This window comes from Pipistrellus hanaki, assembly GCF_964339955.1.
Source record: "Pipistrellus hanaki genome assembly, chromosome: 17".
Lineage (NCBI taxonomy): Eukaryota > Metazoa > Chordata > Mammalia > Chiroptera > Vespertilionidae > Pipistrellus > Pipistrellus hanaki.
The window spans coordinates 28,640,909-28,666,701 of record NC_140519.1 but is presented as its reverse complement, the minus strand read 5'-3'; the positions used below and the strand labels follow the sequence as shown (position 1 = coordinate 28,666,701).

Here is a 25,793-nt window from a genome sequence, read left to right as displayed (position 1 = left end):
TTATCTGTAAAAAAATTAATAAAAATATATTTAAAAATTATTATTATTGAAAGTATTACATATGTCCCCCTTTTCTCCCCATTGACTCCCTCCAGCCTGCCCCAGGCCTTTAGCATCCTATTGTCTATGGTCATGGGCCATGCATATATGCATTTAAGGTCTTTGGTTGATTACCTTCCACCCACCCATCCTCCCCCATCTTCCCACTGAGATTCACACTCTGATCCATACTTCCATGAAAGTTCTCCAGTTTTAACGTAAGAAGAAATGTTTTGGGAATTTGTTACAAATGCAGGTTTCTGCCCTTCTCTCCCAAAATCTGCCAATAAATTGGCACAGAAATCTGCATTTTTAACAATTCCCAGATGGTCCTAGTGATATAAGAACAGAGAAAATTATAGAAACTCAAATGTATTAATATCCCATTCAAATAAAAACAAGAGGAAAAGCAATGAAAAATAATTTGAAAACTTTAATGATGTTTATACACTATAACATAAAATCTTTTAAATAAGGTACATTCAATTTCTCAACCCATCTAATATTCAGATAATTTACATTAAAACATTAAACAATTGCCTAAATAATGCATTTTCTATAAAATTACATCATAGCTTATATAGGTAAAATTATATTATAAAACACACCACACAGGAAGGATGGCTATACCTATCAGGAAATGCTACAAACTTTCCATTAAAAAATATATTTTATCTCTTTCATTTATCACAATAAACAGAATATATAGATTTTTTTCTTTCTAAAATTAAGTCCACACAGTTTCCCTTTAGGACGATAATATGTACAAACCTTATATCTGAATGAATATAAATAGCAAATACTGTAATAGTGTTACAGATATATTAGTACTTTTACAGAAAAAAAAAATGGCTTTCTGATAAAAGCCTCTAGACAGCTGAAATCTCAAAGCTATTTAAGTTAGACATTCCCATATTTAGTAAGGCACAATGGAGTCTAGTTTCTTATTTCCAGTTGAATTACTTCAAGCAGTAATAAAGAAAAACATAGTCAGTAGATACTGGACCAGATCTGTCAGTTTCATAAACTATTTGGGGTTTATTGGATTCTTTGGGGAGAAGTTCATTCTTTCTTCATACCAAAGTTTTTTGTGTTTGGGCCCAAATCTAGTCCTCAGCGACGAGAAAGAAATCACTGTACCCCCTCAAGTGCCTGAGAAACCTGAGAAACAGTTTACTCATCCATCCGATCTGGTCCACGGTGAGGAAACGGCCCAATGACCATTTCCCATTATAAGCAGCTTATTTTCACTGATTGGACCTGGTTCCCTATCATTTCTAGAAATAGCTTCTGATACAGTCTGTACATGGCGAAGCTGTGAAGGAACCTGATGGTCTTTCTCAGGCTCTGGGAGACCGTTTTGGGGAAGTGGTACATTTTCAAGTGCTTCAGTGCATGCATGAGGCCCCTCAGAGTGTCCTGGTCGCCGTTTTTGACCCTCCATAGGCTGAGCAGCTTCAGGATCTGTTCGCCTGATGTGCAAGCCTTCGTCGTTTGCTCGATGTCTTCTGTGGTGACTTTCTTGCCTGGCAAGCTTTCCATCAAGCTGCAGAGCTGCTCGAAGGTGAGGTTCATGTGCCCGAGGTGCCGCTGCACGCTGTTTTCACAGAGGTCTATATCTGCACAGAGCAAAAGCAGAGACAGTCACACCATGTTTATTCATTCTTCTAGTGACACCAAACTACGCTGAGGCAAAGGCAAGGGTAATCACTTTAACGATAACCTTTTCCTTTATGTTTTTGGGTGGAGTGGGGGAGACTTAAGTGGTGCTAGTTATTTCTGAGAACTGAGATGAATATTTCTATGTTATTGCAAGAGAATGGGCTATATATTCTAGGCATCCAACAAAGCTCTACTGTGGAAAATCACTAGTAGTAAAGTACAGGCACATCATTCTCAGTTTAAAAAAATAACATGTTTGAGGAATTAAAACCGTAACATTTCAGAGAAACAGAAATCATTCATGTTAGTTATTTTGCAATATAAACTTCCTTTTGTTGATATCTGACGTATGTTTTAAAAGAGTTAGTTGCTTCAAATGGTCTTTAATAAATAGCATGAGAGGGTTACCACCACAGAGAAGAAAATTTAAAAAACAGAGTAATGTGAGGCCAAGGAATGTGGTGTTACACACACAGCCTGGAGAATATTTCCATAACGAGCTAGGACATCAACATAAGAGGGAGTAACTAATGTTTCTGTTAATGACATGAGTCATTTAGTATCTGAGCCCTAAGGCAAGTCAGTTCATCTTTCTGGGCTGAAATGTCCTGGTTTATAAAATAGGGATTTGGTCCTTTCCGATGCTAACAGTCTCTGATTCTCTACTTTCCTTTCTTTTTGCTTCAAGGCTAATTATACATTTTGTCTGCTGAAAACAGAAGAAAAGTTTACTCTTTGCACAAGTGGAACATTCAGCTCAAAAATGTTAGTCTCCTAACATTTCAGTTTCAAATGTTTGAGACCTTTGGAGTAGGGTCAGGACTCCTCAATCGTTTTTACTACAGTGGAGAGGAGAATGAATTTCTCATTGCCATTGTCTGACTTGTGAAAAATCTCGCTCTCATTGCTAATTGAATTCAGAACTCTTTCCGCTATATAACCTAAGGCTTAAGGTCCACACTATATGAAATTTACTTTTACTATTGGACTACCTCATCATCATCAACAACACACTCATGCACACAGGTGCACACACATGCACACACAGACACTCACCTTCTAAAGGAGATTCTTTCAAAAACTCTAAAACATGGTTTTAACTAGCCCTTTTCTCCAAGAAAACTCAAATACTTTTTACAGATCTTATCTCATTAATCCTCACAACATATGCTATTAAAATGGTAATTTTAAAATAGTCTATGTTGTGAGGATTAATGAGAGGCTATCTGTAAGGCTCTGGGAGGCTCTCTAGAGAGAATTACCAAATAAATACAACAAAGCTTCTTGGTAGAAATGCAAGGTAAGATTCAAAGTGGTTAAAGAACTTCTAGAAAGGTCAGAGAGGATGCTAATAAAACTGCTGAGGGATGTAAAGGCAGATTTCCTGAGGTCTAGCCCTGCACTTGAAATGCATTGTGGTTTCTTTATACACTCTATAAAAATGAGGGGGACAGGTGGGGGAATTGAGAAGAAAACCCTGCATGACTGCTCTAGAAACACCATCTACATCATTGTGAAAACTCCTTAAGTCCAACAATAATTAACAAAAAGAAAACATCATCCACACAACTAGCCCTATGATGAAAGGGTATATTTGATTTTGGATTGATTTGTTTATTTCAGGTTATCATACCTTGGATGATCTTCTTGACCAAATCCTGGTCTTTGTTTTGATGTTTCCATAACTTCAGCAGCTGGAAGGTCTGTTCTTGTGAGCTGTGCCGTCTTTTTATCCTCTCCACACTCTCTGCATTTACTTTGGTGCCAGGCAAATTGTCCACCAGGACACTGAGCCAGTTAGGGGTGAACTTGGTAGGAACAGCAAACCTGAAGAATGCCTCCTCACACAGGGTAATATCTAAAGGAAGGTGGGAAACCAAGATTTACTCAGCAATTGGATTCCTGGAAGTCTTTTGGACAAAATCCAAAATTTAAAAACCAACATACTTGAGTTTTTTTTTAAGTAAAATATGCTACAATAAAAATTTTGAATTAAATCAACCTTCTGTTGGCTGGTCTAAGTGGTAGGAGTGTCAGGGAGATGACACCAATCTGATTAGTGACATCACTGACATGGGATGCATTCAGATAACTTGTCCTTAATAAAGAGTTCAGGACAAGAGGAACTTGGAACTTCCATGTGATAGACACAGCATTACCGTAGGTAACAAAGCCAATTTTACATTTCTAATGTGTAATCAATTACATCATTGTACTTCTTAGTTGCCAGTTTATCAGTTTATACTTTGGCTAATAATACAGGTATTTTTAAAAGTGATAAAAATGAGTAGCAAAAAAATTCTGCAATTTGGACTCTGCTCATTGGGCCTCAGACATTATCTTTGTACCACCCTTTCTCCATGGGTAAAATTTGAGTCAGGTATAAAAGGAAAAAATTCAGGTTTAGAGCATGATCTATGAGAGATGAGGACTTTTTTGAAGGACTTTGAGTTGTGGCTTTAGCAATATGGACAGAATAGTCTTAGAATAGAAGAGCTGATTAAAATTCAAGAAAGGGCCGAAACCGGTTTGGCTCAGTGGTAGAGCGTCGGTCTGCGGACTGAAAGGTCCCAGGTTCGATTCCGGGCAAGGGCATGTACATTGGTTGCGGGCACATCCCCGGTAGGGGGTACGCAAGAGGCAGCTGGTCAATGATTCTCTCTCATCGACGTTTCTAGCTCTCTATCTCTCTCCCTTCCTCTCTGTAAAAAATCAATAAAATATATTTAAAAAAATAAAAATAAATTTAAAAAAAAAGAATTACACTATTAAAATTCAAGAAAGGGAAGGTATGAGTTTGACTAAGAAGGTGGCCAAAGGGTCTTGTACTCAACTCAGAGGTGGCATGAAGGCTGATATTCTGATTGATAATTACCTATTCCACATCTGCGTGTCATGTCACTGTTTCCGGAACATATATTGTCATGCGTTGCATTTCCTCTCTGTGTCAGAAGGAGACCAAATGCACTGCAGTTGGTGTGTTTTCTACAGGGTGCTTTAGCGGACGTCTTATTGGAGAAGAACCCATCTGGACATCTTTTGCAAACTGTATTTCGCTCTGGGGTTCCTACAGAAAATACCAAACCATTTAGCACCTTCTTCTCAAATACTTTCACAGCAGATGCCCTCTTAACAAAGTTTTAGAAAGACTTTTCACTTCGTTTTTAACTGCTATGTTGCTAAGATTTTACTATTAATACTGTATCAAACTTCAGGCATTCTCATTTTTCACTTCATTACACAGATAGAACAAAACTACAGTGAGCCCCTTAGGCGGTCTCCCCTCCCAGTAATACAAACACAAGTTTGTTTTCTGTTACCTACAAAACACTTCCAATATATGAGAGGGAAGGAAATGTGTGAGCTACAGAGGAGTCCAGTGTGAGCTACAATGGCATTAGGTCTCGTTGACCACATATTCTTCAGACAATTATCTTGGAAAAGCATCAAGGTAGCCCTTGTGTAATTGCTGTGATGTCATTCTCCAAAAGCAGTACCCATTGACTGCTACGTCGTTAAATTCTAATCGGTAGCTATCAAGCTTCTTTCTTTCCTGAATCATAATTATGAAGCATCTCATAAGTATGCTAACCTTGAGAAGTAAAAATTTACAGCATTATAATAAACTCTTGAAGATGGCAATAAAGTTGGCCTCAGACTTAAAAGCGTAAGTCTGCAGTTCAGCTACACAGTAAATGGAAGATGATATACCGTTTGCTTAAACTGTTGAGTTTTAAGAGTCTGGTTGTTAAAATTTCAGGGAAGGGTGACTGCAAGGGCATCTTATTTCATGGTGGAAAAATACTTGACAAATTTGGAGAAATCACTGGTAAGCAAACTTGAATCAGTCATCTACTAAAGATGCTATTAGTTAAATACTTTCAAACCCTTGACTCTATCATTCATGGATAAATCATACATTACAGTGCATTTGCATATGAAAATACCTCCATCTAGTGTAAGCTAGTTGAACAGATTTAGACTGCAATGTTCTAATGTGGCTTTTACAGGCCAATTTTGCCTTATGTGAGATAACAAATGTGAACGGGACAAATGAAGCTGTGGGAAGTTAATAAACTTCAGTTATTAAAAATTTGAACCTCCCACTTCGTATCAAATCCAGAGGTGGGGGGAAAGAGCAAAGCAGTTTGGTTCTAATTTTTCTCTTGCTTCTTCCAAAGGGATTAATGATGCAATGACCAGTAAAAGTGATGAAGGGCTGGCAGAGAAAAAAGGAGGTGGGAAACCACAGGCAGAACACCTTCACATATTAAATGCCACCTCCAGCGTTGCAGTGACAACATCTTAGGAGCCAACTTACAAAGAAGGCTACTTTAAAAAAAAAAAAAAAAGAAGTACTTTCTTACTGTATTGCTCTTTTTAAACGTCATGCAACTCCACACCAAATTCTACGATATCCTAAGGGAAGGTATTTGGGCAGGGAGTCCATGGTATTCTTTCGTTGCTAGTATTCTGGAAATAAGTGGACTTGGACACCTAGATCCAAGTCTCCCTTTGCCAACTGCGAAGTGTTCTGGAGAGCAACTGCACAAAGAACAACGTGTCATTCTTCATATACACATTGACGGGTTGGGTCTTGCATGCATCTCAGTGAGAAAGTCATGGGTTCCAGCCATTCTCTCAGGTAGCTTAGCCTTTAAAGTTATTTAACAAAAGAAATCAAAGGATGACAGAAGTAAAGTTTCTCAGTGTCTTTGGAGGCTTTATATAGTGACCTTGCTTGGTAGGACTTCCCTCTTTCATAATTGATAGAACTTTTTACAAAGAAAGATTTAGCCATCTGAGTAAAAAAGTTTGCCTTATTAATACCAGTGGAAACATACAAAATATAATCAGCCAGGCCAATGCCAAATGTCATAATGATGAAAGGAGTTCTGTTCTGCTGTTGAGAATTTCACCATGCTGGCCCCTGGTACTGACATAGGAATTATAAGACTAACAGATAGAATGAAGTAAATAAAATTCAGAGATAATCTGACTTCGAAACAATGACAGAAAGGAAAGGTAAATAAATAGTCCTTAGAATAACACTGCATAATCCTTTCTTTTCTTTGGGCTGGAAACTCTTATTGTCCGTGAAAGGTACACAAGCCCACTGTGGTACTAGCTCACTTCATTCTACAAACAAATTTCCATGTTTCTGTGAGAAAAAGGAAGGGTTAATTAATCCTTACTATTTCTATTATTTATCAAATCTTTCTAATTTCCAAACTGCCTAGTCCCTTCATTAATTTCTCTACATATTCAACATACTGAATTGAATTAAATTGATTTGTGTTTGTTGGATTGGCTTTTCCCTTCTACAACTTGGCTTAGCTTTTGAGTCCCAAAGTATCATCCAATAAAAACTAGGAAGTGTTACCAATTTCTCCCTCAAATACTCATACTAGAGGTACTTTAAGGAGCCATCATACAATTTGTACCTTCTGTGATTAATTTTACAAGATTCACAATTTAGGAAACAATAGATTTAAATATTTGAATATGCTTGCTTTGTATTTGTCATCTAGTAATTTAAACTGTACATCACAACTTTTGAAAGTTAAAATAGTTTCAAATGATTAGCTCATTTAAACCCTTGGTTGTCAACCAGGGGCAATTCTGCCATCAAGAGACGATTGGTAATGTCTGGAGACTTTGATTGTCACCACTGAGGGAGGGGCATCTAGTGACTAGAGACCAGGGATGCTGCTAAACACTCTAAAACACACAGGAGAGCTGCACACGGAAAGAATTACCCAGCCCTATCAGTGGTGCAGAGGCTGAGAAATATGATTTCTAACTGAGTAATCAGAATTTGTACTGATTACTACTTCCTCCAGAAATTAAGTGAATTAATCTTCATTTTTCCCAAGCTATGAGACTATACTGAAGCTTCATGAATGTGGTAGGGAAAAAAAAAGTGAGTTGCAGCTTTAAGAGATTCAGTGCACACTGGCCTTAACCTATGCTATTCAAAATGCAGAGAGAAAGTATTTTGTTTGTAGACAAGTACTTACTCTTGGCTTGACAATCTGTTTTGTCTAAGATAAAGAATAAGCTCATCGGTGAGAGACTGCTGCAGTCTTTATCCTCCCAGACACTCAACTCCCATGCCAAAGGAAGAACTAGCTTCATTTTTTATAATGAAATTCATTTCCCCTAGCCATTCTCATTTTTTGCATAATTAATTATAACTGCTCATTGTTAGCACTGCAGAGCCTCATCAATATCAGCATAATTACTCTCTTGGTATCAATTAAGATTTCTGATGTTTGTCAAAAAGCACCGCAGTTTGAAGCTGTCCGTGCTGAAGTGAAACATAGAGGTATCTATCAGCTATCAACGGTGCAACTCAGAGTGTGTCCCTTTAAAAGAGCAATCCATCATGCATCTCATTAGAGAGCAATTTGCTGCTTTTGAGATTTGTCACTAAATCGCCCTGGAGCAGCAGAATATTCCTCTGAGAAATGGTCGTTTGGCAGCCATCCAGACACACAGTACATATCTAGCAGGTTCCATTACCTTTGCAATTTACTATCCTTAATATCATCAGACAAAAGTGTTCCCTTAAACTTCCCCTACTACTTGACTTTGTGCAATCCTAATCACTTTGGCAGCGTGTTGAAAAGCTGATGCGTACCAACTTGCAGAACTCCGAAGCCAGGGGGGCAGCTCCTGTGCTTCAAGCAGAACTCCAGCTCAAGGTAGCGCCCTTCCTCACATTCGCACACGCGGTTGTGGGTGCGGTTGCACTCCTGCTTGACATACTGCAGCTCTTTGCACGCTGCGGTGCAGTACAGACACTCGTCACTGGTGTGCCAGGTGTTGGTGTAGTAGTTGTCAGGACAAGGGGCACACACGGTTTTCCGCCTTGCTGTACAGTGCTGCTTTAAGTAGGTGCCAGGGGGACATTTGTCACACATCAGCTGGCGAGAGGTTTCTGGGTCATAGTGAAGGTACTTTGGGGGAAATATTTCTTGGGTGGTCCATTTAATGGAGATGTCCAGGAACTAGAAGAAAGGAAAGAGTGGCGATGTCAGCATGGAAATAGGCATCACAAAAATCAAAGAGTCCTTTATGAATGAACTTCTTACCTGCTGGGCCACAATTCTTGCCTCTATTCGCTTAATCTCAAAGACCAAGATGGTGATGACAGCACATCTCTATTAAGTAAATCCAGCTCATAGATCACCAAAGTAGAAGGCTTATCAGAATAGAAACTATTACAACTAGCTGTATCACTAAATAATCTCCGTGGCCTCAAAGACACTATATCTCTCTAGCAGTCATGATTTTCTCTCGATGATTGAGTTGGATGAACTAGTGGTTCTCAGAAGAGCATATCACACCTCTTCTAAGACTTAATGATTCCAAACATATAGTAAGTAAAGAAGTGGAGAAGCACAAATATTTGTATCGTGATATCAACAGTCATCATTCATTCATTCCACGTATATGCATTGAATGACTACCAGGAATGTACCAGGAAGATGGTGATGAGTAGACATGGTCCCTGTCCCCATGGAGCTTGCAATCCACTGGAAAGAGTCTTAGAATTTTAAGACTGATGTTTTCCTCCAGAACATCAATGGCCCAGTCTTGACTGTCACAGGTCAATTGTGTCTAGAAAACTAAATGACTACCTCTCATCTGGGAAAAACTTCAGAGAGTAGGTAGGGTTTCATAAGTATCCTTACATATGGCAGGAAGAATTCTGTGCAGCAAAAAAAGAGGATTTTTCAAGCTTGGCAGAGCAGCTCCAATTAAGCAGTCCATCTTGTATTTTAGACCTCACAGGGTCTTCTAGGGAGCACTGACATAGCTCAGAAGGAACAGTGTTCTTTGTATGCCAGGGATGGTTTGTTTGCTTTTTATTATTTGTTTTTGGAAAAGGGATCAACCCTGACTATTTTCATGCTTTTGGGAGGTAGCAGCCAAACACAATAAATTTTTAAAAACTCTTCTTTGCAGAACTCAGGAAATATCACAGAAACACCAGGCACTGTAGAAGGAAGGAACATAGCATATGGTAATGCACAAAACTAAGATGGTCTGGGCCTTCAGGCGCTCATAGTTTAGCGAGGAGGCAGACAGCAGAGGAGAAATAAATAGATACAAATAATGATCAGTTTTAAAAGAAACAAAGCAAGATGAAATGACTTTGTTGCTTCTTGATCATTTGAATATGTTCTATAACATATGGCTATGCCTTCTTTCAAGGCCCGTTGTGTAGGTTGGACTCAAATATTTCTAAAATACCCAATGTTAGGAAATAAAATTTTCCTGGTGCAACTTGCAAAGACAAGGCAAGCAATGAGAGATGCTTTGTTCTCTTGCTGTTCACTTCAAGAAGGAAGGAACATAGCATATGGTAATGCACAAAACTAAGATGGTCTGGGCCTTCAGGCGCTCATAGTTTAGCGAGGATCTGTTTCCTTCAGAACACTAGTCTTGCATGCTACTGCTGAGTGAGGCCCATCCTGGTAGGGCTGGCAGTCCTGAGACCTTCCCCAAACCAGCTTCCCTTTATTCCTCCTTTCCCATCTCAGCACAGTGGTTCCGCTGTGCCCACTTACTCAGTGCCTACTCTCCTCCCTCACCAAGAAGCGATGAAGATGGGAAGGGAAATCCCCACAGATGGTGCCTGTGATCCTCACTGGAAGGAGTCACATAAAGATCAGACCAAGAATGCTGACTCAATTTGCATTTTTCTAGGCAATTGGACATGACACTATTGGTTTCCTGAAACCATGCTTTGGAAATTAGTTCCATTTCTTCAAAATACAGAGAAGTTGAGGTAAAAGGAATCCACAGAGAAAAAGATAAATAAGTTTGACTTAAGAATTTGAGAGCAATTGTATCATTGAAGGCAGTTTCTGTAAGGCTACTAAATAGAATTATCCTATATATTTAAAAAAAAAAATAGGAAAGCTTGGAGGGACTGCAGACTTGTTTTCAGTAAGTTGCATGGGGACTCTGTGTTTCATTTTAAAAATTTCCACTTTGGTAAAAACACAGAACTCTGTGTGGCCAAAATTGGATGTTTAGGTCTTTGACTCTGGTTAGCCCCAATTCCCACATAAAATTTCTGGAGCCAGTTACTGTACAGAGGACGGGGAAGATTAATAGAATGCTTCAACAGTCCTCTCTCTTACTTTCTTTTGCATTTCCTGGAAATGCAGTGGAAAAGATTCCCTTGGAAGTAGGCTGTCTTAACATTGCCTTTATCCCCTTTGCCAGCTGATAGTACTGATAAGAGTTCAAAAAAATTTTTCTGTGTGAATTGCATAATCACTGAGGAGCACCTGCAAAAGCCAGGACATGTGCATAGGTGTGTAATAACAATTAGCAGAGGCATAATTCAAACCCAGAACATGGGGCACAGAATATTTTTTTTTTGGCCAAATCCTTTAACATTTTCCAAATGCTCTCACACATGCTATAGCCTTCATGCAGTCCAAAAGTAGCCCTCAGGTGCTAATGTTTCATGTAGACTCAAGAGCATAGAGTTAGGAGATCATGAAAGTTAGAAGACCAACCAAAATCTTTCTAAAGTCCTTGACTTTTCTTTCTTTGTGCTAAGACTAGCTTTTGTCCAAAGCTACTGAGAAGGACAGTTCTCAGATGACAAGTAACTTGACTATAACACACTCCTGATACATGCTTCTTCATAAAGCACAAGAGGAGAATACACTTCCCCCAGCAAGTTTATTTATTTTTTATTATGCAATGCAACCAACCCCATACTACTGGGCTTGCCCTCTGGTATGTAGAACCATGAGTGACCCAGTGGGTTTCCATTTATGGAAAATTCATTAAAAGAGCCCACGGAAAGCTTGAAATAACTAGTTGGTTTGGGAGTTCCTTTTGTGATCCCTCGTCATGATCTTTGCCGCAGAAAACTATTTTAGGACCATCCAGAGTTAGATAAACTTCTGGTCAGTTGGGAAACCATGCCATTTTATAGTTCATCTTGGCCAAAAAAAAAAAAAAAACCCAAAAACATTCAGGATATATAGCCTGGTGAGTTTCCTAAAGAGCTCTTGCAGTATGAACTATAAAGCTTAAAGAAAACAACTTTTTTTCCCCCCTTCAATATCTTATATCAAAGCCTCCTACAGAATAGAATGGGACATTTAAATGAGTTTATGAGATAAAGCAATGCTTGTTGTGAGTAGCTTTGGGCTATATTTATGGGACTTTATTCATTCACTCATTCATTCTTCACTCTTCATTCCTTTGATAAATATGCAGTGAGTGCCTAAAAACACACACACAGAAAGAACCGTTTGTCCTATGGAAGTTAGTTTATTTGATTTTCTACAGAGTGTAGTGGCTCCTTTGTAATTTCCTCCATTCCTTAAATAACTCATTTAATTCAGCAAACACTTATTGAAACAATTACTATGCTTTAGAAATACTGCTAAGCAATGGAGTTGAATAAGTTAATGTTCCTGTTTCATAGAAACATTCATCTAAAAGCCCAACCTGATGTTAAATACTCATAAATCACTGCAAAAACAATTGGTTGCAGAAGGAAAGAGAAAGAGAATCAAGAAAAGACTCAACAGAGAAATAGGTCAGAAATGAGGAGGGGCTGATGTGAAACACTAGTAATGGAGGAAAGGAAGGATAGATATGATCTGTTGGCTGACTGCATGGGGAAGAGGGACTAGAATGAGCAATTGAATATCATGGCAATGAATTTAGTTTGGAACATCTTCCATCCATGAGACTCAAATGGGCATATGTACTGGAAATTCAGGACATAAATGCAGCTAAGACACAGCTATTGGGGTTATAATCATGTAAATGAGTCTAGAGGCAAAAAAAATCATATGGCATTACCTAAGAATATTATATACAAGCAAAAAGGACAAAAATGTTAACCCTTGGGACTCATAAATATTTGCAAGATCGGGTAAAAAAGAATGTTAAAAAAAAGTAGGGATATCACAGAGTTCCAAAAATGTTAAAGGAATAATGAATAACCTAAAAAGTGCATGGCATGGCAATTAATTAGATCAATGTGAATCAACAAAATCACTTTCAGTTTGGAACCTGCATTTAGCCTATGTACCCCAGGGTTCCAAACCCAGTTAGACCCTGGACCACTATCTTACCTCTAAAATGAGAATAACCCTTAGTTTACCTTTCCTTGTACAGCTGTTATATTTTAGATGAGTCAAGGGACATAAGTAAACTTGATAAAGAATAAGGTCCCACAAAAATATGAGACACTGTTATACATGCTAATTACACAGGATGTGGAAAATGGGAGACATTTTGAATCAGACACATTTCTGGAAGTATTTTCAAGTTTCTTGTCCAGTAAGAAGTAACACGCCTAAACTGTGGCTTAAGTTGATTTTCTGCCCTGTTCTTAACTGTCTCCAGGAAAAGCATCTCTGATGTGTTTTTAACATCAGCTTCAGCATCTTCCCAACTGGTATCATTTACTTGGTGTCCGTCAAATGCTTAAAGGCAGTTCCATGGGTTTCCTCAGAGAGCCTCATACATCTTAGATGCTTAGGATAGTGTCCTACACATAGCAAGTATTCATGATAGCTAATGTGATTTTACTCAGTTCAACAGATATAGTGAATGAGTACTATGTGTAATTAGGATCACTGATGATTATTTAGATGCTGATAAATATCCACATTAAAGGATATGTGAGCAAGGAAAAGCACAAAAACTGCACTTTTCTCATCTGTAAAACCATAGTGATAACAATCAGCCTAAAGGAAGACTTTTTTAAAAGCTTTTTTCATTTTGCACAAACTGTTCCATTTGTATTTAGCTTCCATTCCACAGGAGAATGTGTGTGTGTGTGGGCGGGGAGAAGGGCGGGGGGGCGGGGAGCAGGTTGTTCACTTGAGAGGTTTATCTGCTCCTACCAGTTCCCTACCTGAGGGTTTACCACTGCTTAATACTTTCCACAACAGCCAGTTGCTTGGCTGAGGATTATGCCTGTAGGTAGGAAGGAAGAGCAGATGAGTTAAATCTGTTCATCTACACAGGACTGATCTGCTCCCAACAGCTTTTGCTAGGCAAACAGGGGAAAGAAAACACAAGCAATTATGATTTATTAGATGAATCACTGAGCCAAATTCTACACTATTTTGCTTTTCTTAGGGCTGAAGAACTGTCTCCATATAAAACTTAACTTTAAAATGTGAATTTTTGGGGTTCCTTCAGACTTTTCCTTTAGTTGTTTGAAGGCTTTTACATTAATTAGCAGTAACTATTTATTTTTGGCATCAACCAGAATTGTCAGGGCAGATTTGTTTATGATGCTTTTGGTGCTTCACGAGTGTTACAATTAACATTTGACAGATTTAATAAAGGAGGAAAATCTCTGGGGGAAAAAAAGTACTTGTAATGCAGGTAAACAATTAAAACTTTCCAACGGATGTATGTAGAAATCTCAACATATTTTGGCTCCCAGATCTTAACATTTCTTCTCTTAGGATTCTGTTAATCACCAGATTTGAGATATAACATCTATTCTAAAATTCTAAAATCTTCAACTCAACAGCAAGGTTGGTTGCAATTTTTCTTATAATTATGTCCATTCAGGCCCACTTGATCACAACAGTTTTCCATCTATAGTCTTTGGTATTTGGGGCTCAGAATTGGCAATGCATTTAGTATGCCAATAGTTTTTATATATATTGATATATATATATATATATATATATATATATATATATATATATATATATTATTAATGTTTTACAGTGAGGAAGGGAGAGAGATAGAGAGCTAGAAACGTCGATGAGAGAAATCATCGACCAGCTGCCTCTTGCCCACCCCCTACAGGGGATGTGCCAGCAACCAATGTACATGCCCTTGACCTGAATCGAACCTGGGACCTTTCAGTCCGCAGACCAACGCTCTACCACTGAGCCAAAATGGCTTCGGCAGTATGCCAATAGTTTTTAACATCAATTTTAAAATTCCATTTTATTTCTACAGTGTTTTCTTTTGAAGATAGTACCTGGCTCACAACATCTTATGAATCTCTTTTGGTTGCTAATGACCTGGATTAAAGCTCAATCAATATATATGGTCAAGGACAGCTGGTCAAAATTAGAAAAGGAAAACCATGGTGGTTGTGAAATGGAATAGAAACTAGAAGTAGAAATGAAATAGAACAGCATTTGATTTAAGCATGTAGACATTTAACCTGTGCCTATAACAGGTGAAATGCCATACTAGAAGCCCTGTGTGTAGTGAATAATAATAGCCAGTATATTATAATATTATTATACATTATAATATAATATAGCCAGTATATTATAATATTTATTATATTATTATTATAAGCCCTTTTATTATCCATCCCCTCCTACCATCTTTTATCTTCTTCTTTTAGAGAGAGAGAGAGGGGAAGGGAGTGAGACAGAGAGAGAGAGAGAGAGAGAGAGAGAGATTAGTTGTTCAAGTTATTTCTGCATTTGTTGGATGTGTCCTGAGATGGGATCAAATTTCCAACCAACTGAGGGATGACTCTAACCAACTGAACTACCGAGCTAGGACCCCCTCCAGACATCTCTGGGGAGATAGGGTTAGCCCATTCTATAGATAAAGAAACTGATTTTCAGAGAAGGTGAGTGACTTGGCAAAGGCCTGAGGGCTAGGGCACATTCCAGCTGAGATTCAACTGGACTCTAAGCCTTTAATAACTGACTCACCCCTCAGGGGGCTTACATTCTTATGAAGGAGAGAGGCATATCAATGATCAACTACAGTGTAAAATTCAGTAAGATCTATCTTCTCTCTGTCTATCTATTGATCTATCATGAATGAAAAAATGGAGCTGTGGAATAAAATTTGACAAGCTCAGGGGGCTCACGGCAGGCCTGACAAGCTTACTGAGCAAAAATAACCACACAGGATGGTCTAATCATAAATCCCTAACTGGGCAGGCCATGGCAGTAGTCATGTCTCAGGCTTATAGCTCCCTTAGTAAAGGTCAGTTTGCCTTCAGTGAGCCCTTTCCATTGTTCTTACTCACCTAGGATATCATAACTTTGAAATGTCAAAGTAATTTTCTTTTCTAGACTCTTCTGAGGCACACTGCAGGCACCAGAGCACGAGACCACAGAACCCCTAATCTCGTTCCCCTCACACTGCCTCATTGTCATGCTGGGTTATTAACTATCTTGTACCCACCAACATAAAAGAAGTGTGTGCTTCTTCTTTTGCTTTTGCTCAATCCTAGAGATTTCCCTTGTTTTGCTTCCTCTCACCTTCTTAATCTACCACCAGTGAATTTCATGTACCTTCCTTAGGTTTTCCTTATGATTCTGAATGCATAAAAGGGACTACAAAACTGCCATTTTTCTGAGCATTTTCTCAATCCATTGAGATTGTGTTTTTGGGCTTGTCCTTAAAATTTTGTTCAAATAAACTTTTCAATAGGCTGGGCATTCTTTTGTTGACTCTATATCTCTATCTATCTATCTATCTATCTATCTATCTATCTATCTATCTATCATCTATCATCTCTCCTGGTGAATAAATTCTTCTCTCTGCCCTGAAATAAATACAGTCAAGTTCGCACAATCTTTCTGAAAGATGGTCCAGTGAGATGGTCCAGAGAGATTGAGCAACTAGCTACAATTTACACATAGCAGCAGGTTTTCAGTTATGTACCCCCTCGAATCTGCTTTCTTTTCTGCCTTACACTTCGTTGGCTCACTCTTGCTTCTCTAGGATCGCACTTTCTAATGAGGTACTAACACATAAGTGTTTGCCTCTGGCTTTGTTCCCTAAGGAATCTGGGTTTAGGACTAAGTCCAATAAAGAGGTCCAGGCATTTAATTTCAAAACAATAAAAAACCGTGGTGACCCCTGGAGCAGAAGGAGAGAAAAGGAATGAAAATACATTGGCATTGTGTTGTCCAGGGATCTGGCCCTCTGGGGTCCCATCCTGAGGTGTGCTTAATTAACCCCAGCAGAGAGAACTCTGGGTTGAAAGTACCCACAAAGACTCCACTCTGATTTATGGGTATTTTTCACTACACTCAGTAACTAGTCCTAAGCTCCTGTAGGGCAGAAGAAAACTTAGCTAGTTAACCAATCGTAAGGAAAATTACTCAGTTTCTCGTTCATAAAATAGATACTAATTTCTGCATGATAGGATTTTTGTAAAAGTTATATGAATCATTGTGTATGACTTTCATATATTCTAAGAATGGTGTCTCTTTGTTTTACCGTTTCCTCCTTTTGGCTCTGTTAGATGGGTAGAAGTTGTCCTGATGAAAGACAGAGATTAGTGTACCTCTATAAAGGAAGGGTCAGTTGGAAGCAATGAAAAGAAAAAGCATGATCTCTTGCTGAAACCGGTTTGACTCAGTGGATAGAGCGTCGGCCTGCGGACTGAAAGGTCCCAGGTTTGATTCCGGTCAAGGGCATATACCTTGGTTGCAGACACATCACCGGTGGGGGGTGTGCAAGAGGCAGCTGATCAATGATTCTCTCTCATCGATGTTTCTAACTCTCTATCCCTCTCTCTTCCTCTCTGTAAAAAAATCAATAAAATATAATTTTTTTTAAAAAAAAGAGGAAAAGAAAAAAAAAGGCATGATCCCTTTCTATTTACTCTCCCAGAATAGTGTGTTTGGTTTAGAGTCTCCTGTTTAAATATCTGTTTACCTTCTCATTTTGAAGGCCAGCTAAACTCTTAAGAAATCTCAGTTCCCTAAATTTAAAAATTTTAGCATCAGAAGAGGTTCTTGCACATGATTCCTGCTAACAATATCTTTGAAGGAAAAAGAGTTTAAATTGATCTTCTAAAACCATAGATTTGAGTCACTTGTGATTTTGAAGTGCTCTCTACAGTTACTGTCCCTCAACGATCAGAGATATGGCTGGGATTTGGCTACTGTATAAATCAAGACTGGCTGAGTTTTAGGCTGTGCTATCAACTTCAAAATCTCAGTGGTCTAAAAATAACAAAGGTTTACCTCTCCCTCATGCTACATCCCTAGTGGGTCCACTGAAAGCTGTTAGCATTGCCCTCTGTCCAGGACTTAGGATGAGACAGCAACTAATATCTGGAACATGGCTGGCTTGTTGTAGAAGAGGGAAAGAGAAAAAAAAAAATGTTGTGGGGTCACACATTGGCCAGCGCGCTAACTCAGATGTGACTTATTGGCCAGAACTATTCACAGGACCCGCCTTCCCACCTGAAGGAAGCCAGGAGATACAATGCTAGCAAGTTTCTGGAAGGGAGGAGAAATGAGGACAATTTACTATCAGCATGAACAACTACATCATCCATCGCTCAATAAACATCATCCATACTCATAATTTTAGCACAATCTAGTTGATTTTTTTTTCTTTTCACCGGGCATTAAAATAAGAGACAGGAGTGTGGGAGCAGAAGGTTCTGTCTAGCAGCCAGGTGGAGTACTTGGTGTAGTAGTTAATGGCCATGCCAACCTATTCATTATCATGCTTATTCTGCCTGAAGGATTGACATTTATTCTAAAGAGAGGTATGCAATTGTCAAGTACTCCCTTGTGAATATAAATTCAAAGGAAATTCTGCTCAATAAGAAGGAGATTGCTAGTTACCTTAATTATACCTCTGCATTAAGTCCTGAGGGAATGTCTTGGACCTGGCTTCTAACTAAAGGGAATGTAAGACATGGGCACGTTAATGACTCTGTGTATACTAGCTAAAGACAACAAGGACTTATTTCAGGGTGGGAAAATAGTTCTTAGTTTTCAAAAAATAATCTCTGATCTTAAAACCAGTCCTGCTACTTAAAAGTCAGTGGCATTTTGAAAGCTGCTTCCTCCTGTGATCTCATTGACTTAAACAAAATTTCTTATACATGAAACTAGCTGAGCAGAAGAAACTTGGACAATTGCAACAAAATAGATTTAAAACAAAACAAAATAAAACAAGACATTCCTTTAGGAATAAGTATATTTTATTTAAATATATATTCTAAAACTTTAATATTAAATAATAAAGTACTTAAATACAAATGCTTATTTAAATACTTATTATTTAAATAAGTCCATTTGATTTTTGCATGTTTGGAATAGTAAATAATACACTGTATAATCGACCTCTTTTTAAATTCCTTTTTTCAGTGACAGGGCTGAAAACTGAAAAAGCCTTCCACATACACCTGGTCCAACACCCCAATTTTAGAGATGAGTAATAAGACACAAATAAGTGGAGTCACCGACTAGACCTTAGAGTCTAAAGCAAAACTGAGAAATGAGATCCCTTGCCTCTTGTCTGCTGTTGCAGAGGTCTTATTGTCAGTGTGTCCCACAGATGAATTCCTAAATTACTTTTTGTTTTGGTGGTGGTGGTGGCAACTAATGGTAGGGGGAACTTTCTAAAGAATAGTGCCATGATATCTATATTTTCTAAGAATAAAAGAAATCATTTTCTGAAAAACAAAATAACATTACTGTGTGGCAAGAGAATTGAGGTTTTTGGATCAAAGACCAGGAAAGAAAATTGAATTTACTAAAGGCAGTCACAAAGCTTAGATGAATTACTGTCTTACTTTAACTCTAAATTCATCTTGACACCTATTTTTCTATTTTAGAGTTGATTATTTAAGAAGCACTTACAGAAAGTGCTTCCAAGGTACAGACTAAATTGAAGTGAAAATCCTAAGGCTATTCTTTTTTATTTTTATAGAAGATGCTTCAAGGAAATTAAACAATGTTTTCACAGTATTCACACTATAATTTTGGAGATAGAATTTTTATTTAAATCACAATAAGAGGTAATGAATCAAGCCAATTAGGAGCACATTACATTTTGAAGAAAAGCTTCAGGAATGGCATTGCATTTCCTTCTGCATCTTCTACCCATTTATGGTCAGGCTGACTCAGTTGCTTCTGTGAAATTGGGGTGAAAAAAAAAATCTACCCGACACCTGGGAAGTTATGTCACCTTGTCGTTGGGGAAAACCATTTTAGTGTGTCTGTAGACTGTTCTGGCCTTTGGGACATTAATTTAGAGAGGCCAGGTAAATGCGAGCGGGAGTGGGTACCACACAACTTCTTACCTAATGTGTTGTAACCCTATTCTTATCCCTTACAACTGTCTAAACGAATTCTTTTTTTAGACATTCTATGCTAGTTACCCCAAAATATTCTGTGGTAGTGAGTTCCAAAAACTAATTACATGTCACATAAAAATACTGTCCTTGTATCTATTTCAAGTTGGCCATACCTCACTCTTTCTTCTTGCACAGATAGTTTACAGATGTTGCTAGGATTTCCGATCCACTGGTTCCTGCCATTGTGGGTTACTGTTTTATTTTGATTTTTGTTTTCTTTTCCAAACATGGCTGCTGCTATTATTCATATTTGCATTTTGTTTACCAGACTATCAGTATCAGAATGTGTTCTGGATCAGCTTCCTTCTCTCCTCTTGTCATGTGATATCATTCTTCCTTCCTGCTTTCAAAGCCCATTCTATGTTGATAACCTAGAATTTTTATCTCCAGCTTGTATTCTACCAAGATCCAAAAGAAAATTTTTTTACTCTAAGTGCCTACTTGATATCTCCATTGGCACATTTTACAAACACACAAAATATAAAAAAAAAAAACAAAAATGAGCATCCATGCCTGAGTCAACCAGATGGGACAATCAGAGCACAGGTTTGACTGAGCTTAGCACCTCTGAGGGTCAAATATGAATCTAGTTTTTTTTTTGTTGTTTTTTTTTCTCACTTAAGAATGGGCCTTCATGAACTTCATAATAAAAATGTACAAAAATATTTAAATAGCAGATGGGTAGGGTGTTATATCTTGAAAAGGATCAAAGCCAACATTAGAATGTTAAGTCTCAGGCAGTAAACTAAATTGTGTGGGAACATCCATGGAAACTCCTGGTAGGTTATACAGTACACTAACAAAGCTCGCCATAGCTCCTCTGACTCAGCAAACACTTAGTGTCAGGTACTGTGAAGACCTGGGGTGGGGGTGGTATGGTATAAATATAAAGAAGATTTAAATCAATATTTGCGAAGAGCTCATACTTGGTTTGCTATAGGAATGGCACTATCCCTTGAAAGTTCTGTAATTTGAGGGGGTGGGGGGAGATTTCTGTTGTTAGAGGGCTGTGTTTTGCTAGGTGTCCTGAATGATCAAGACTAAGCCCAAGTAGCTTAGTTGGTTAGAGCATCATCCCCATATGCTATGGTTGCAGGTTTGATCCAGTCAGAGTACATACAAAAATCAACCAATAAATACATAAATAAGTGGAAATAAAAGGAACAATAGATTGATGTTTCCCTATCTATCATCTATCTATCTATCTATCTATTTATCTATCTATCTATCTATCTATCTAATCTCTTCCCCAATTCCTATTTCTCTAAAATAAATTTTAAAAAATGAGTCCATATCTCACATACTTTCAAATGTCCTATGTATTATACAAACCTGTTTCTCATTAACTGAGCTAAGATTCCAATTTCATTTTAGATAGACACAAACTGGTTTTTGCATGCTTTCTATAAATAATGAATTTTTCCAAAATTCAACAACATAAAATTCAATAGAAGCTATTTTAGTTTTGTTTAAAACTTTAGCAAGATTTTGATAGATCGAGGATCTATTAGATTTTTTCATCATCTCAGAAAATCATAGCATGGAAGACAATGCTGATCATGGCTTTGAGCTCCAGTGAGGCACGTGCTCCAGTCTTTGTTCCTAATGGTCTGTTCATGGCAATTGTACATAAAGCCGCCAACAGATCACTATTTCATGTATCTTCTCATGAATCTTATTTTATAAATTACCATCCTTTTATTTATCCTTTATAGTGTAGTTATGCTGGTGTAGTGAGTTTCAAAAATTATGTACAGTATATGGGTAAAATATGTGCACTCTAAATTTCATTTCAGGAGGGCAAGGAAGTTGTTACAAAGGATTTACTTTAAAAGTCCTTGGAAGAAGTTTAATATGATTGAGAACTACTGCCCTCCGAGGTAACATAAATATACAAATTCACTGATAAACTTGGCATCTCTGCTCTATAATAACAACATACGGGACAGTTAAGCCAAGCATCCTCATTCAAGGCCTTGAGTAATACAAACATAAGTCTTTTTTTCTCAATCTACTTCCCAGTCCCTTTTTTTTTTTTTTTCCTAAAGGAAATGCTGTTGGTTAATGAGGTATTAATGGGAATAATGCTTTTCACAGAAAGCTTTCAGAAAAGGGAACTTGCAGGCAGGGGGCTGACGGTTGCTTAAAGCAAAACCCAGGAGGCAAGTCAGTCAGTGACTAGGAGAGTAAGAATATTTGAATGTGTGTTTAGTGTTCCCTTGATAGACACTGCCATAGCTCCCCTTCTAGACCAAAGTGGATAAAACATCTGGCACAGAATGACTTCTTCCGAACCCATGGAATTTGACAACTGTGTTTTAAGCCTAAAAAGTAAATTAAAGACCACATTGAAATTAGGAATTGTACTGAAGGTTGCTAGGAGACAGAGGCCAGGAAGTTGCTAGTGACAGGAATCAGAGCTGTTTTGAACTGAGTATATGTCAGATTCTCCTAGAAACTTCACGGGGAAATCCTATTAAAATAAATAAATAAACAAATTATAGGCTAGAGAAACATGCACGCACTCCAGAGGGGTGTGTTTATGTGGGAGGGGGAGAGGGGGTGAGGAAACCAAAGTAAACAACCACAAAACAACCAAAAATCTGAAAGAGTATTATACTAAAGGAGGATCAAAGATCAGGCAGTTGTTCTGAGAAAAGGCTTCTACTATCCCTAACCCCTCCTCCTGCCTCTCCCATGTCCTATTATCATAACATTAATTCGGAGCTTGGCACTGAAAGGGCCAACAGAAAAGTTTAACTTTTAACTTTCCATTAAAAGTGCTAGAAGCCTAGCACTTTTAATGGAAAGTGTCAGCCACCAGTTAAAATCTAGGCTGAGGTCGGGATGTTCCCAGTGGTCTCAGGGCAACTATGAAAGAGATGACTTGGTGATGTGACTGCCTCACCTTACAGAGGTTCTCTGCTGACTTCATTAGTGCACATTCCAGAAAGCCCAGAACATGGCAGTAACCCCAATGATCACATCCCCTCATGGCCACCTACCAGCACACCCTCAGCTCTCATAAAGGAGTCGAGAACTCTACTTTGCCAGAGTTCTATTTCTCCTACTTCTTAGGTTTTAGGACACCCTGATTTTATCTCCAACAATGAAACATTCTACTGCTCCTTCAAAGTAATGGTTAGTGGCCCTTAGAGCATCAGCACTTCATATACACAATTCACTGAATGCTAGAAGCTGGGATTAGTATAAAGCTTTATGTGGTCATATAGCATGCATGCATTATCATCATCTCTATTTTTCAGAAGTGAAAACTAAAATTCAAAAGAGATGTGATTGCCTACTGTAATTTATCAGGTGGTGGTACTGGCATTTCATTTGGGTCCACCTGATAACCACCGCATTGCAGCTCCCCTTTATAAGTCCTGGAGGACAGGATCTTTTATATTCCCGAGTCGCTCAGTACTTCCCCATTTGTTACTTTCATTGCCTGTATAATTACATGTCCAATATCTGCTTCTCCATTAGGCTGTGAGGTGCATGGGCACAGAAAGGGTACCCATCTTGTTTTACCCCTGTCCCTAGTGGCTAGTGGCATGCCTGGTACAAACTTATATATCTGCCATGCTTCCAGATCCTAGAACTGCACTGCAGTATTTGCAAAAGGGTAATTGGGCTCTTTAGACATAAGTACCAACTATCCATTTCCAATCATTTATAAAATAAAGTCAATCTCAAAAATTACAGAAAGGGACAGAGAAGACTTTTTTATAAGGCATTTATTATGTTCAAGACACAAAGTTTTCTCTTCTGATTATGTTATACCATGTATAATTAGTATTATTGACATATATGTCTATCTTCCTATACAGACCATATATAAAAACATTTATCTACATATTACTTATGAACACATTAGTAGGTGTTTATTGGGTATCCTCCAAAAAAATGTGAACACACTTTGAATAATTATTAATTCCAATGTGTTAAATCTGAAAAGAAAGAAACATTAATTGGGCTATCCACTGCTCAGTATGTACATTTTTTGGTACAGCAAAATGTATAGAAATATACGCATGAGGATGTTAATTATTTGAGATGAAGACAATAATTAAAATGGATATAATTTAGTGGATACTCTGAAACTTAAGTAATTGACAATATCTATGTCATGAATTAAATCTTTAACAGGATATTAAATGCTAGGAAAAATGAAAGTGTCCTCATATTAATAGCAGGATCACTTATACTAGTAGCCAAAAAGTAGAATGAGAAAATCAGTTGTGGTGTGCCCATACAATGGAATACTATGCAGCAATAAAAATGGACAAACTACTGTATACCCAATGGAGATGGTTTCACAATACAACTTTCAGTGAAAGTAGCTAGACATTTAAAAAAAAAAAAAAGTGCATATGGTCCATTTATGTGAAGTTCAAACAGAAGCTAAACTCATCTATGGGTGTTCGAAGTCAGAATATTGGTCAGTCCCTGACATATAGTGATGGGGAGAAAGCCCAGGAAGCTTCTGGGTGCTGGTAATATAGTGTTGCTTGATCTGAGTGCTAACTCACAGGTGTTCACTTCGAAAAACTTCATTAGGCATTGTGACTTGTATCATTCTCGCTGTGTGCTATATTTTAATAAAGGTTTACTTTTAAAAAGTTCCCCATAGTATCCACATTGGTGGATATAAATATATGGCAGTAGCTAAAATTAGCATACCTTTATGTGGACACCTGACCAACCTACCTTTTCTGTAGTGACTTGCTATTTATTTACTTACTTATTTGTTTACTTATATTTGTGTATCACCGAAACTAATTGGAGGACACCTCAGGGTTCCATTCTCTGTAGGTTGGATGTTGAAATGCAAGCATTCACACAGATTCAAAAACAATATGTAGCTTAAATATAGGTTTTACTAACTTTTTGTGAATGTCTGACTTATATCTTAATCTATTCCTCACTTTAGTGACATAAAGGAAGTGAATTATGGTCATAGAATAGTCTTCAAATCTTATTAACTTAACTAGTCAAGTATCTAATTTTTTTAAAGGAGCTAAATCAAGTCACAGAAATTCCATTTTTCTTCAAATAGTATGCTAAAATTAACTTTTAGCTCTATGTAGTGCTTAATTTCAACTATTTAAATATACTTAGAACATAATTAACATTAGCCCACCAATATTTCCCCCATTATATTGGAATTGAGGACTGGAATAAGCCATTTCCAATAATAAAATTATATTAAAATGTTAAATTGCACAGTTAAGAAGTATGTGTGAACTTTTGTGCCAATTATTCAAAATTTGCCATAGCATTTGCTTAAGTGGAGAAGGAGCCAAATGTTCTTTCTGTCATATAAATGCATCCAAAGTTTATTCTAATGATAATAGTTTTCAATAGACTGACATATCCTCCCAGCTTACTCTGATTCTAAGGGACTACTTTATTGGTAATAATAAGAATGGCCAAGTTATAAGCAGAGATGGTATGAACTACATGAGGGCGTTGATTATTTGAGATGAAGACAGCAATGAAAATGGATAAAAGTCATTGAAACACGGGTGGTCTGGATCTCCTCTCTCTTCTCCATAACCCAGCAGGAACTTTCCAAGGTAAAGGGATGCCCTAGAAGCATGGTCAGCTTAGAAGAGGTCTCCTGTTCCAGACTGACCCCCAGGCTCTCCCGGGAGAGGGAGGGAGTTGGGCTTCGACCCCATCCATCCGCTGGGGAGGTACAGAAGTCAGGAGGCAGGCAGCCACCCAGGTGCCAAGGGTCCGGCACCGGCTGCCCTGGGCCAGGGACTTACCAGCAGCGCGCAGCACAGCAGCTTGCTCATTGTGGTCCCCGGGAAACCTCAGGCGCTGGGCGGCGGCAGCGGGGCGAGCGCTTCGGTGCGTCTCCGCTGCCGGCGCAGGCATCACGGTATATATAGGGCTGCAACAGGAAGTACCGGCTTGGCTTTGATCATTCATACCCTATCTGGACAAAACTCTGCACCTTTTTTAGGAA

At 38.1% G+C, this 25,793-nt stretch overlaps 1 protein-coding gene across 1 annotated transcript; it reads right to left on the bottom strand.

Annotated features, from left to right (window-relative positions):
* Positions 1-454: 454 nt before the first annotated feature.
* On the bottom strand, positions 455-25,793 carry TNFRSF11B (TNF receptor superfamily member 11b). Its single transcript, XM_084864983.1, has 5 exons — positions 25,591-25,793; positions 8,345-8,714; positions 4,577-4,768; positions 3,335-3,559; positions 455-1,658 (listed from the first exon to the last, which is right to left on the bottom strand). The coding sequence occupies exons 1-5, from the start codon at positions 25,618-25,620 to the stop codon at positions 1,270-1,272; spliced, it is 1,206 nt and encodes a 401-aa protein (XP_084721109.1). The 5' UTR covers positions 25,621-25,793; the 3' UTR covers positions 455-1,269.

What these genes read in the sequence shown, in the direction of transcription:
- TNFRSF11B (XM_084864983.1), bottom strand. Translation starts at nt 25,620, where the DNA reads ATGAGCAAGCTGCTGTGCTGCGCGCTGCTG. An exon ending in GACACGCAGATGTGGAATAG is followed by an intron (nt 3,560 to 4,576) that starts GTAATTATCAAT and finishes ACCTTCCTTTAG; the next exon opens with ATATTACCCTGTGTGAGGAG. An exon ending in GGTCAAGAAGATCATCCAAG is followed by an intron (nt 1,659 to 3,334) that starts GTATGATAACCT and finishes TGCTCTGTGCAG; the next exon opens with ATATAGACCTCTGTGAAAAC.